Source organism: Corvus moneduloides, chromosome 2 (genome assembly GCF_009650955.1).
Source record: "Corvus moneduloides isolate bCorMon1 chromosome 2, bCorMon1.pri, whole genome shotgun sequence".
Taxonomy (NCBI): Eukaryota; Metazoa; Chordata; class Aves; order Passeriformes; family Corvidae; genus Corvus; species Corvus moneduloides.
In genome coordinates, this window is record NC_045477.1 from 4203024 (window position 1) to 4216795 (window position 13772).

The 13772-nt window shown below is 42.6% G+C and overlaps 1 protein-coding gene across 1 annotated transcript in view; it reads left to right on the forward strand.

The window, feature by feature from the left end:
- Nucleotides 1-10931: 10931 nt before the first annotated feature.
- CRYBG3 (crystallin beta-gamma domain containing 3) overlaps nt 10932-13772 on the forward strand; it is an 83455-nt gene continuing 80614 nt past the window's right edge. The window contains exon 1 of the mRNA XM_032095823.1: nt 10932-11171. Coding sequence (XP_031951714.1) covers nt 11071-11171 — 101 coding nt within the window. The 5' untranslated portion in view covers nt 10932-11070. The remainder of the gene's footprint in view (nt 11172-13772) is intronic.

Here is a 13772-nt window from a genome sequence, read left to right on the forward strand (position 1 = left end):
GATCATTCTGTGAACATAAAACCTCCTGAGGGAATCTCTGCATGTTCACCTCTCCTTGCCACCTTGGTGTACAGGCATAGCTCACCAACATCCACAGGTGCTGCATCCCTGAGTTGCTCTAAAAACGTTGAATTTGGTACAAGGATCGTGTATTGCACAAAATCCTCGTGTATGTGTGCAAAAAGGCTGCTCTGGAGTTGGTTTTTGTGGCTGTCAGACTTCCATGCCATTCTCCCATTACATTTAGGATGTTAAAGCAATGAATGAGTTCTATCTGGGTGCTCCAAGACAGTTTGCATTGACTGCCTGAGGAACAAAGCAGACAAGGGAATGTTCACTTTCTTGATCCATATCACTGTAGGTGTCTGCATTAAGTGGTCACTTGAAGGACAGTAGAGTGACCAGAAGGACTTGGGGAATTTGGTCTTTACACCCCCACTCAGTGTTTTGTGCTGTTGCTTCTGTGCAGGCTGCCCTTGTACTTAATTATTAATTTCCTTTAAATATGCCTGGTCAGGCTTAAGACTGTAGCATTTTCAGCTGAAATATGGTGCAATTGTTTTCACATACAAAGTGTTGCCTTCTAGGTCTCTTGACTGAGGAGGGGGGCTATCAGGTAAATGTGTAAATCCTGATTTTCCTAGCTGTGCCTCTCTAGTACTGAGAGCACCAGTCCATGGGAACCTTGTGTTTAACTACTACTTGCAGCTGTGCTGAGAGCCTGCATGGCCTCAGCACTCCTGGGCAATTTCACATGAAGCAAGTGCAGTTCTAAGTGAGAGGATGTAAATGTAATGGAGCCTTCTTGTAATCTCAGCCCTCTAACTGTAATTTGCTTGGGGTGTTTTATTTACTAATATGAAAGATAAGCTGCTGTAAAAGAGCAGACCTAACAGCTCAGCTTAGTTGTCTGCAGACAGGCATTCTGATGTGGTAATATGTGGAATGGTAACGTTGTACTTCAGAGCTTCTGTAAAACAGCTGTGCAGCTGTTTTGGAAAGCAGTTTATCTCTTAGAAGCTTTAACTAGGAAATATCATTTTGTTGGTAATAAGAAGTGAAAGTAATGCTGATTCAAAATGCTTGTCTTCAAAAGCAAACATTTATTAAGCCAAGAAATGGTGTTTAATCTCAAAAGGGGTGGGGCTGGGGGGGAGGTTTGGTTTGGTTTGGTTTTTGGTTTGTTCGCTTTAAGTTTTACTTGTTTTTAAAGTTTTACTTGATTGGAAAATCACTTTTTTATGATTAATTCCTGTCATCCATTTATTTAGTTCTTTCTGGCCTGCCTTATTTCCATTTTACAGAAATCCTTACAAATCTTGCTTCTCAACTTTTTGTTCTGCTTCTTTTAACTTTTGCTGAGTACTCTGCTAGTGAAACTTTGCAGCTCCCTTCCCTGTTGTTTTGGTTTTGGGTGGGTTTTTTTGAGAAACAAAATAGATAATGAGAGAAGGTCACAGAAGACAGGACTAAAAAAGCAAAAAAGGGTACTACCAAGAAGGGCTCCAACTCTCCTCTTTCAGAAAGGTCAGGAAAGTTTGCTTTCAAAGGTTAACTTGATATGCCCTGATCCTTTTTTATTATTTTTCACAGCCCATGCTTGACTACTTAAGTTTAAAAATGCGCTGTTACTATGCAAAACTAATATTGTGTGTAATAGCTAATCAGAGTTCAGAACTTTAAATGATCTCTTGTAACAGATGCCAAGTGTTTTTAGTAATATTTTGTAACCATGCTCTAGTTCAAGGCTCTGTAGCTCCTGTCACAGGAAGTTACATCATGAAAGCATCTGTGTTTGTGTCAACCAGCATTTTGTAATTAATTTGCCACTGTTCAGTCAGATGGATTACTACTTAATTGGTTGAATTTTTCTGGCCATATGACATTCTTGCTCTCACAAGTACACCATGTATGTGATAATGTTCTGTTCTCCTTCAGTGGATGTCAGGATCTCACCATGCATGTTCGGGTTTTCCACTCTTCTAATGACAGCATGAAACCCCCTCCCACTACTCTTTTTCAAAATCAATCCTTGAAATGAAAGCTAGGCTCTTAATGTCTCTTGTCTACCATTAAATGATCTTGCGTTCTCCAAACTGTTTACCAGAAGATTAACTTAATTGTATTACAATTGCATTACTCATGCACCAGCTCAAAAGGGGGTGTTTGTAATTCCTCTGGGATTCAGGGAGCACCTTTGAAGCACAGGGTAACTTGTGTAGTAAAAGAAGTGTAAATTTAGCAACTTCATGCTAGGCAGTCTTTTTGCAAACAACTTTGAAGATCACTAAGTAGATTGAAGGCCTAGCAAAAGAGTTACTGAACCAAATTTAGTTGCTGAAGAGTTGCCTAACAGTTCTCAATAGAGGGAAGAAAAGACAGTAAGGAAGGATTTAAAAAATCAAGGAAATTAGGATGTGTGGAAGAAGTTTCTTTGGGCTGGACTCATGCTAGTGAATATTAAAGAAACCTAAGCCTCATGAGGCTCAGTGAGGTAACCATGATAAATGATAATAGTGGGTGCTTGGCTATAAGGCTCCCTACTGATGAGAGCAGCCCCATCAAACTGCTTTTATAGAGCAAGAGAGCTGGTGCTGAGAGCCTGGTATCCTTATCTGTGTGGCCTGAGTTTCCTTCAGCCTGAGCCTTTCCAAGGGCTTCTCAGTCCTTGGAGCATGCTGTACACCCTTGGCTTTGAGGTGTAGTTTCATCCAAAAAGAATTCAGTTCGTGTCCTCCCAGCCAATTCTGCGCTGTAAACAAAAGCACTGTTAGTGAGGATTATCTTTAAAATACCCTTGTGACCTGAATTAATGCACAAGTGGAGGCATGCCTGTACAAACTTAAGAGGGAAACAATCCCAAAGTTTTAAAACCATGGAGTTGAAACCATGTGAAAGAACAGCAGAATTTGGCAAGAGGTCTCCACAAACCAAGGTTCCCCAGGAAAAATGCCAGTGAAGTATTTGGGAAAAATAAAAGTTTACAGTATGCTTCACTTGGAACTTGGGAAAGTTTATTCCACAAATACAGGATATAACCATTGGACAGGGATTAAGGGGTAACTCTTCCAACTTGAAGGAAATGGCATAATGTCACTTGTGAAAAATAGGCAGTCATGAGTAAATAATAATAAATAATCTTTATTTCAATAATAAAAGAGTCATCTGTCTGGCATCCTTGCTGTTCCTGGCATCATCTGTATTTATGATCACACAGCTTTATAGGTGTTACTAGGAAAAGAACTTTGCAGTTTGTTTTTTTTTTAAACTTAAAATATCACTCTGCAAGTAAATCTCTCTTTGTTTAAATTTTATCCACCAATATTTATTAGCATAAACTGAATGGGAAAAAAGTGTCTAAAAACTGGTGCAAAGAGTAACAAATGGAACCAATGAACCAGAAAGTGGATGTTGTTTTCAGTGATAGCAATATTCCAACGATTTTGTTCATCATTTATTACATCATCAATGGATTAAAGCATCTTGGTTCCAGTTTCACATTTTTATCTGTGAGCTGATGTTCACCAGTCATTAATTCTTGCTTTAGAGGTGTAAGGACTGATGAAGGGTTTTTCTTCAAGGGCAGAAGACGTTTCTGCTGGGAAAGGTGGTGCTTTTCTCTTGTAACACTTGTTTTTATTCCCCCTTCACCCCCCTTTTTTAAGGTGCTCTTTTACATTCTTAGGTAGTTTTCAACAGGAAAGTGTTACTCTGTTTTGAGATGCTTAAAACCTATGCATAATTGTTTTCTAAGTCCTCTGCTGAGCTTTAAATCAAGAGCAAGTTAATGCTCTAAAAATTTTTTGGCAGCAGTTTCAAAGCAGGCTAAATTGATCTATAAACTAATCCAATCTAGAAAGCATTGCTGTGTTTTGCAAATAAGTTTTGAGTCTTTCTTTCATTGGTGCCAATATAAAATAAGATCAATCGCTATTATGTTAGAAAACAATTGCAGAACAGCCACTTCAGTGCTGACTTACCAATATTATTATATATACGTATAATAGTAATATAATAAAGCTACGTTGTAGCTTTACAGTTCCTGGAAATTAAAAGACATACATTCAAAGTCAAGTCATTTAGGTTGTAGGAATATTTTTAAGTACCAAATTTCCTTTTTACCCATTCCATAACTTTTAAAGTACTACCTAGTTCTCTGTCTACTCTGATATGTCATGCACTGATTTAAAAAAGCATTAAAAACCCCTCTTTTTTGTGAGTAATAAGTCTTATGCTTTCCTTGAGGTGTGTGTTCTGTCATCATGACAGGTAATGCATTTTAGTAAGCCCTTAATTTATGCAGGATACAAAATATCTGTGTGATTTCTTAAAGGCTGTAGCAATGCCTAAATTGTGAAGTGAATGACAGGTGATCTGATATTGGCATCATACTAAATAGGAATACTTCAATCAGTTCCTAATACAAAGAAAAGCTGACAGCTTTATCCAGAGAATTGATTTACCACAGAGATAATGTGAGCCTTTATTTTCAGCAGCAGTTCAGCACACCCTGAAAATTGGAAAAAAACAGAGTACATCTACTATTTATGAGCTACAGTAAGTGCATTCTATAAAATACCATCTTCCATTGTAGAGAAACCCCTTTAGTCTTCATAGTCATATTTATTGGAGCAGAGCTGTGCATTACATACAGAAAATATTTCTAAAGAACAACATCAGATAAAAAGACTGTTTCAGGCTCATATCCCCATTAGCCAGACGTCTCCTTGTGATGGTGTTTACTTTGCTGAAAAAGCTTTTCTGCCCTGACTTTACTAACAACAAATGCTTGAGTGAGGAAACATGGATTACTCGGAATTTTTGTTCTCGGGCATTAAAAGAAATAGTCTTTCCCCTACTAAAGATTTTGTTGTGTTGGGCTTAAAAAGAAAATAAAATAAACCCCACAAAACAAATGAGTGTGTGTGTGGGGTCAGTTATGCTGTACTTACCCAGCTAACCAGGCAAAATCTGATCAATGGTCACTTGAATTCTTACAAACTCGGCCTCTAAGATTTCTTTCTTACCCTTTTTCTGTGCGTTACACAAACTGTGTACTGTTATGTGGAACTTGCATGCCAAGAATTAGACTCTGTTTTTTCTGTTTGTTCTGTAATAAGATTGAAGTATTTTCTCCCTGTTTGGAATAACTTATGGATATAATTTGCATACATAAGAAAAGGTCTCTTCTTTGTGTTCTCTCTCTCTTTTTTTTTTTTTTTAATGTTCTCACTGGAAGCTTAAATGGACAGGAAAATAAGTTGTTCCATGAAACCAGATGGGATTCTGCAACATTAGCAGCCAAAAGCTTTTATGATCCTGTTTGGCTCAATCCATAAGAATTCTGCTTGTTAGAGACTGGTGTACTTAGAGTCATTTTTATATACAGAATATTTTACAGTGTATTTCTCCAGACACTAAAGATGCTTATTCCTTTTGGAATATGCTTATACGCATGCTCAGTATGAATGTGGTAAGGGATTACTTTACATACATAGATATTCTAATTTTCAAACATTTTTAATAATATTTTATACATGGTCCAGAACATTGGGTTAAAAAATATCCTGTGTTGTGAAATCCAGCAGGAAAGATAAGGGGTGGCATTGGTGTGCCTGCAGTCAGTGGTTCTAGGAAGCCTTGGGGTCCAGGGACTAGTCTAAGGAAATCTTTGGAAGGTAATTAAGAAAGGCAGGTCTGCTGTCCAGAGGCTTAAATTTACTGTATATAGGCTTGTACCACAATTTAAATGTGCTTAGTAACCTGCAAATGTTAAAATGTACTTTTATGTACAGGCATGGAAATACAGTAAGCCCATTAGTATAGTAATTGGATTTTATATTTGAAAGTGAGTAGATTTGTAGAGAAAGGTGTATATTTATTTGTAACCACACATCTAATATTCAAAAGACATTCTAGGTGGAAAAGTGTTAAATTAATTACAATGTATAAGTACCTGGTAATGTATTTCATGGATTTCTTTTGTGTGCATGTAAGACACCTCTTTTTGAAAGCTCTTGCATTCTTATGAACACTAAATTATTTTTGCTGCTTTTTACACTATATACAATATATGTTAGAATTTGGGTGAAATCAGCTTACTGAAGCACTTTGTTTAACCACAATTTTTTGAGGAAGGCTGGTGGTGAATAGACAGATTGCCTTAGCAGGTGAGCAGACTCAGAGCAGGATGGTTTTACAGGGAGCTCATTACATGAAGTGCAGACTTTCCTGAGCTCCAGTTAGGGAGGGTGGTTTGCAATCATTAACATTGGTAAAAGGACAAGTGAGCTTAATCTTTATTTTGGATTCACACAAGTTTAATTGATATGAGGTGCTGTCAAAAATGTCTTGGGAGCCTTCCAGACAAGCTGTGCTAATCTGCTGAAAGTTGTCAAATCTTCTGAAATTAGGTCCATACATCCCACCACAGTATGAGGCTTCTGAGTGCTTTTTGTTCCATGCCCAGGTGCAGCAACAGTCTGCATTAAAAAAGATTCTGTAGGTGGGTTGGTGGTTTCTTATTTTGTACTTTACAGTTAGTTTCCCCTTTTAGCACTTTTGCAACTGGGTAGGCGTAAATGTCACAAATTTACAAGTGAAAAACAAATAGAGTGGAAAACAAATAGAAGAGGCTTTCCAAAAAGTTGATTTAAAGGTTTTAATTCCTAGACTGAACTTTGGCTATAGGTAGCACGGTGTATAAAACTTATTCAAAATAATAAAGAACACAGTTACAGTCTCAGAAGCTGCTGTTTAACCCCATGAGTCATTTCCAGCTGTCTTCTCCAGACATGAAGGCATTTGAACAATAGCAGCTGACCATGTGGCTGTCTTTTAAACCATTTTCAGTAAATCAAATGGAGGAACTTTGTGTTTACAGTTAAAGGATGAGGATTGCTGGAAGCTGTGCAGCACATACTTTACAGCAGGAGGTCATGGCTAGATAGAAAATAATCCTACAAATCCTTGCTAACATCCTTCATCTGTGTAAAAACATAGCCAAGACCCAACTCTTCCATTCTGCTGGTCGCCTTCATTTTAAAGTATAAATTAGAGATTTGAAAATCATCAGTATTTGTTTCAACATCTGGACAACAACACTGAAAAATGGCTAGGAAATATTACACATGATGACTCCTTTATGTGTATTTATTAATTCATGGTCTCAGGCCACCTATTAAAAACCTGCCGTTACAGATTATAGACTGGAAAGGAAGAAGACAGGTAAGGCCCTGTTCATTATTAAAATACTGTTGCTATTTATGCCACATCTACCTACAGACATGTGCTGTAAGAACCTGGAAAATGGGAGTGCTTATTAACAAGAAAAAGTAGCAGAGCCATATAAAATCTTTCGATAGATAAGTGCATTAACATGTATGAAATGGAGAACTGAACTTTGCTTCTGCATAGCAGAGTTGCACCTCAAAACATAAGACCACTTCTTACTGTAGCAATCCAACAAGGGAAACAGTTTGAGGATGTTATTTTCATCTAAAGTTGTGTGAAATATGCTTGCAGGCAAAATGTTTAGTTTGGAGGTTTTAAGACTAACTTCTCCCTTAGTTATGACTTTAATGTATCAGGAAAGTTCTAAAAGAAGGGTGTGAAAGGAGGACTCCTCCTAAATCAGCATGAGGGAAACTTGCTTTCCTTTTTGGTATCCAAACAAAACAAAAGATTTGACTCAAGATTTTAAGGACCCATAAAAATAAGGAAATTCAAAAAGCACAATTAAAATTTCACCATCTGCTCACTCTAAATCAGCAAGGAGAAGGGGGAGGTTTCCCTTCTGCATAACCATTATAATCAGAATTGCAGTAGAAAAATTAAGTGGATGTGGAATAGGCACAGCACTCTCCCCTCTCTTATTCGACATTCAAGTGACACTCTGAGCAGGATGAATTATGAAAAAAAGGTATTGAGAGCCCCTGCTTGACATTTTCCTCTTCTGTGCAATTCTATCCCTCTGCAACTGTGTTTTAATGGTTTCTCGCTGCCTTTGATGTTGCCACATTACCTCATATGGGCCACATGTGAGCACTTTAATCTGAGGGGGAAAGGAACCTGTTTGCCCCATCTGTTTTGGCTTGCACGTGTTGGTGCTGCTGTTAATGCTGGCAGCTGTGCTAATGTGTGAGGCCACCTGCCACATGGCAGATACTGCATCTTGGGGTAAAAGCTGAGCTTTCCCCCCTTTGCTGGAGGTGTAGGTGGCTAAATCTGAGTTCCTGCTGGCAGTTCCCCTTTTATTATTTTAAATGTGTCATAATTATTTACTCTTACATCATGTGATACTCAATTACTCCAGGGTACAAAAAACCCAGAAAGGGATTATCTAACCTGTGCCATGTTCATCTTTATATTGATACAGTTATAGTATTTTGATTAGTTTTAATATTTTTATTATTTGCCTGCAGTAGAACTGTCATTTGGTGTGTTCCTGTGTTTTCTGCTTTTAGATGCAGTGAGGAAAGGAGGAACAGATTTGAGCACAAAATGTTACTGTTTGGGATTAGCATTTCTGATTAGGTTGGCTCTTTGTTCTTGGACGGGCAGAGTCCTGGTAATGCTTCATGCTGCCCTGTGGTGCCCCTCTGGGCACGTGTGGACAGCCTTTGGATGCAGCAAGGTGTTCTGACTGTCTCTGTGTGCAAACCACTCACCATATTATACTTAACTACATCCTGAGGTGATTATGAGGATTAATTAATGCTTATATCCTTTGAAGATACTGGATGCTTTATAAATGCTAATTATTATATTCAGGTTTGCTACAACTTAGGGATTAGATCTTACTTAAGCAATAGGTAGGGAAGCTATGAGACGTACGTGGCAAAGAAGAATTAAAAGTAATAAACAGTCACAGAGAGCCTAAGCCTCCCTGCAGCCTGTTTGTACAGTCCTAATAATTTGTCGCTTTTCTAATTTGGTTTTGGAACCTAAGTACTTCAATTTTAAATGTCAGAAGGAGTGTCTCCTCTATAATGTTCCATCGGGGGCTCTGCTGTTAACATTTTGCAGTTTTAACTTCAATTGCCGTTTCTGTGAGAACTGGCAACTATGTGTAGATACGCTAAAAAATGTGGTTTCTTGTTTTCCTCTATACTGTTCTGAAATTAAACATTTCATGGTTTTGTGCAAAGCTTGGGGCATCTGTATCACGGAGAGAATCATCTGCTCCTTGACTGGACACTAAAAACTGGACAGAACTTTGTGTACCAAGTGCTGGTCCCCTGACTAAGGTTTGTGACTGGTAACTATTCCATGAGAAAGCTACTTCCTGTAAGTGTGATAGAACCAGGTAATCCCAATTCTGACTGGTTAAAAATTTAAGTGCCCGTCCAATATCCAGCTGTGTCTGTGTTTTTAAAATCCACATCAAAGCTATATGAGACTTGAACTATACAAAGCAGAGCTGTTTGCACATTTCTTAAAGATTTGCTCATAGCTGAGGTAAGAAAAAGTGGACAGAAAAGCAGACAGTAGGCTTTTTTTTTTTTTCAGACTGTTTTATTGCTGCTGCTCTGCAGATGGACACACAGTACCAGCTTCATATCTGCTTGTCACTATGGCACAGTGGCTAAGAAAGAGATTTGGATATGGATCAAGGTGAACAAATGGAAAAAACCTTACAGAAGAGAGGTGATCTCTTGTGGCAGGTTACCCAAAGAGACCCTGGAGTTGGAGATATTCAAAAGCCATCAGGACACAATCTGCTCCAGGTGGTCCTGGTTGGGCAATTTGAGGTGGTCCTGGTTGAGCAATCTGCTCCAGGTGGTCCTGGTTGAGCAGGGGGTTGGACCAGGTGACTTCCTAAGGTCCCTTCGAACCTCAACCATTCCACAGTTCTGTGAGATGGCACAAAGCAAAAAGGAGCTGATAAAAAGGTGTAAGGTGGAGGCAGTCACAAAGAGCATCAGAGATGCTCACAAAGAAAAGAAAGTGTGGTTCTGAATTTAAAATCCTAGTGTCAGGGTTAGACTATTTTACCAGTAACTCACACTCAGTAAATCATGAAGGTTTTGTGCATCACCTCGATCTATAAAATGAGGATAGTATTTGTCACTGTGCTGTTGCAATGGGAAGGTCATCTGTTGGTATAGTCTGATGTTAAGTCAAGGGTGGGCATAACTCTCGGAGGGATAAAAATGAAGGGTTTGGTATTAAAAAGCCCAAACACAAGCAAAAAACCAAACCAAACTCCTTTATAGGAAGTAAACTTTTTAAAAGGCAGGAGAACCCCTTTCCTCCAAGCCACTTTTCGTCAGCAAGAGTGGTCTTGAACTTATCTTTAAGTGACAGAGATGAGAGGTGAAGCCCCAGCCGCTGCTGCCGTGTACTGCTGTTCGATGCCAGTGTTTACAGCGCTGGGCAGCAGGCACAGATGTTGTGGCAGCTAGACTGTGCCCGGGACAGCGCGAAGCCAGCTCCTGACTTTGCATGGACAAACGAGTGCAGATCTCAAAGCTGGCCCGACTTACAAAGCAGTAGGCTGGCGCTGGCGTTTGCAGTCAGTCAGGAGTGTAAATTCTCAAGGCTGCCTATCCTTTTTCTTCAGAGGTTTGTTTTTTTTTTTTTTTTCACCTCTGATCTTTTCTCTTTGTTCACACTAATTATGACCCACGAACTTAAAGAAAAACAACAAACCCAAACCAAACACAACGCGCCACCCTCCCGGCGCGGGGGCGGCGGACAGCGTGCGGCAGTCCCTCCCCCTCCGCGGCCATCGCTTCCCTCCCGCGGCCCCGGGCGCTCGGCAGGGCAGGGGCCGGACCCTCTCTGCCTGCCGGGGCGCGGACGGGGCTCCCCCCGCTCCTGCCACTACCCCAGCCTCCCTCGGCTCCCCACCGCCCCGCACACGCCCCGCCTCCCAGCGCGGCTCTCCCTGCCCGCCCCGCCGGTAGCAGGGCAGGGGCGGGGGCGGGGGCGGTGGAGCGGCGGCTCCTCCCCGGGGCGGAGGGACGCGTTCGCCGCCGCCTCCCGCCTGCCGCCGCCGTGGGGACTCGGTGCCGGGCGGCTGCTGGCGGCGTCTCCTGTCCCGTCTCGTCCGGTCCGGTCCCGGGGATGTCCGGCGGGGGCAGCCGGCGGCGGGCCGGCCCCTCCTGGCACAGCACTTTCTCTCGCTTCTTCTCCAGGAGCTCACCCGGCGAGGGGGCGGCGAACAGGTACGCGGGGCACGGGAGCGGCGCGGTGCCACCTGCGCGGCCGGGGGACGCCGGGGGCGCGGGGCTGAGCGGGGCCCCTGCCCGCGTTGCGACACTGGTGGGTGGCGGGGCAGCGGGAGGAAGCGGGTGTTCACCGTGGGGAGCCCGGGCGTCCCGGGGGCCAGGGGCGGCTCGTGGGACAGCGGCGGGCCGGCGGCTTGTCCGGGGGAGCTTCGGACCGGGGTGCGCGGCTGGCAGCTGCCGCCATGGCCGGAGCGGGCGGGCTGTGCTGGGGCAGCGCTGCGGTGCGGGCACGGCTCCTGCTGGGGCGATGGGACATGGGGGCTCCCTGCGCGGTGCATCGAGCACCCCCGGCCCCGCCAGGCTCAGCGGAGTCCCTGTGGAACCTGCGCTTGCTGGGAATGGCCCAGCCCGGGGCTTCTCCGCCGCCGCAGTCAGCGTGCTGTGCCCCTTCCTTGGGGACTGAAAGCAGGGCAGGGCGCTGAGGTCTCTGAGGGGTTTGAGGGATTTGTTTGTTTTTCCTTTTCAGTTTTCACACTGAAAGTTTTCTTTTGGACTGGTGTAAATCAGGCGTTAATGAAACATAAATATTACTGATGTGTTTAAGTCTCAATGCAAAATTTGTGGTTTATGGAAGCTTGGTTATTAATTTTTTTTTTAGTGCAGAGAGACTTTACTAGATGAAAAGGTTTGGAAACTTCTTGTGTATTTGTTCCTCTTCCTTTTTTTCGGTTTTTTTTTCCCTTTTTATTTTTTCTACTGGTGACTGATTTCTGTCTGTAAGTAGGAAAGAAGCACAGATAAGTTTCCTTCAGTTGCTCAGGCAGCCTCATTGTTGGCCCAAGTTAATGAGCATATTTTTGTGGTGAAAAGGTGTTAACTGCCTAGGCCTTACTTCCTCGGGTGTAATATTTATTTTTTGCTTTTAACATGTTGGTTTTAATCTGAGTCATTCCTGATAGTGCATAGGTTTGTGTTTAAACTGACAGACAGTAAATACTGTTTAATCAGGTGGACAGTGGCTATCGCAGTAGTTCTTTCAGTGAAAAGCTTTAGGATCTTGCATTGCATATTCTCAGCAATCATGGGAAATAAAGAGCCTATTGGTGTCTTACACTGACCATCTTAAATGGTCTTGTAAATGCACCATGAGGATTTTTAACTTTGGGGTTTTTGTTTTACTGAAAGCATTTGACATGCCAGTACACCACCAAGGACCCACTGGTCGTTTATAAGCAGAAAACGTTGCTTTTTTATTTCCTGAAAAAAAGAACTCAGGAGCAAGGCTGCTGAATCAAGGACATCTTTACAATTGCTAGAATATCGTGCCTATTTTGTCTGGCGGGGGTGGTTAAGATATGGGAGAAGGAGAAGGTTTGGATCTGGCTGAAGACCTGGAGAGGCAACAGGAGAGGTTTCATCGCATGACTCCTTGCCAGCTCCCTACAGCTGTAGTTTGGGATAAACAAGAAAGCCTAGCGGTCACCTTGCTAAGGAGGAGAGTGATGCCACTTCAGTGGTTTGTGCACTAAATGGCCTATCTGTAGGTAGCACTCATGGCAGACCTACTCCACTTAACTTGGGGCTGCAGTCTAATCTTTATCTCAATCACAGTTTCATTTCCTGCAGCCAAGAGCCTTTTCTTTATTCGGAAGCTGGGATAGTCCACGCAGATATGAAAAGGCTCTGGCCTCTTGGCCGCGTTCTTGAACTCCTCCCGAGGTTCGCTGCAGGGTGGTGGCGGTGCCTCCTTCCTGGAGGAGGAGAGCGAAAACCCTCGCCATCCCGACTCCCATTTGGTATGTTAAGGAGCTTTTCCTTGTTGTGCTGGGCTGCAGCGTGGCACGTTAGTCAGGAATGCTGACGTTCTCGTATTTGGTTTCCACTGGCAGCCTTCTTCACAGATTAGCGTAATTGCATGCATTACCCAGCGCCGGGCTGGGATGAGTGCCGCAGGTTTGCTCCTCGTGTTTATTTAGCGAGCTCGGCCGTGTAGCAGCATGGATCGCTGAACAAAGCACGAGTGCGGGGAAGGGGGACCAAGGCTGCTCTGGGTGTTTGTTGTGAAGGTGTGGAGTGCGTGGGCGAGGTGGGAATGCAGCTTTTGTGAAGGGCTCGGAGAAATGTATGCACCGGCATGGCTTCCCCTTCAGGTTATCGGTACGGTGGGACCAGACTAAGTTTGAGAGATATATATAGAAAGAAACTTTTCTAGTGAGGTATTTTGCCTACTGATGGATTTCAAAAAAGTAGAAGACCTAAGTAAAGGGGGCAGGAGAGGGAGCAGTATATTGCATACCCTCTGTGTGCCTTTACTGACCTCTGGAGACATGCATCACACTTGATGTCTCTGCAGAACATGATGGTTTCCTAAGTTTTAAAAGCATGCAGAAATGAGCCCGTGTCTGTCCAAAAGTCATTCTCCATCTGCTCCCGCAAATTAGGCAGTGGTGGGTGGCTGGAAGCTGCCAGCTTTCCTTCCCCCAGCTGCAGAGCTGCCCCTCAGCTTGGTAGGGGATGGAGCTCTTGCCCACTCATGCTCCAGACCGTGTTCAGATTTACCTGTAAAAACACAAAAGCCAAAACCCAAGCCTACTGTGA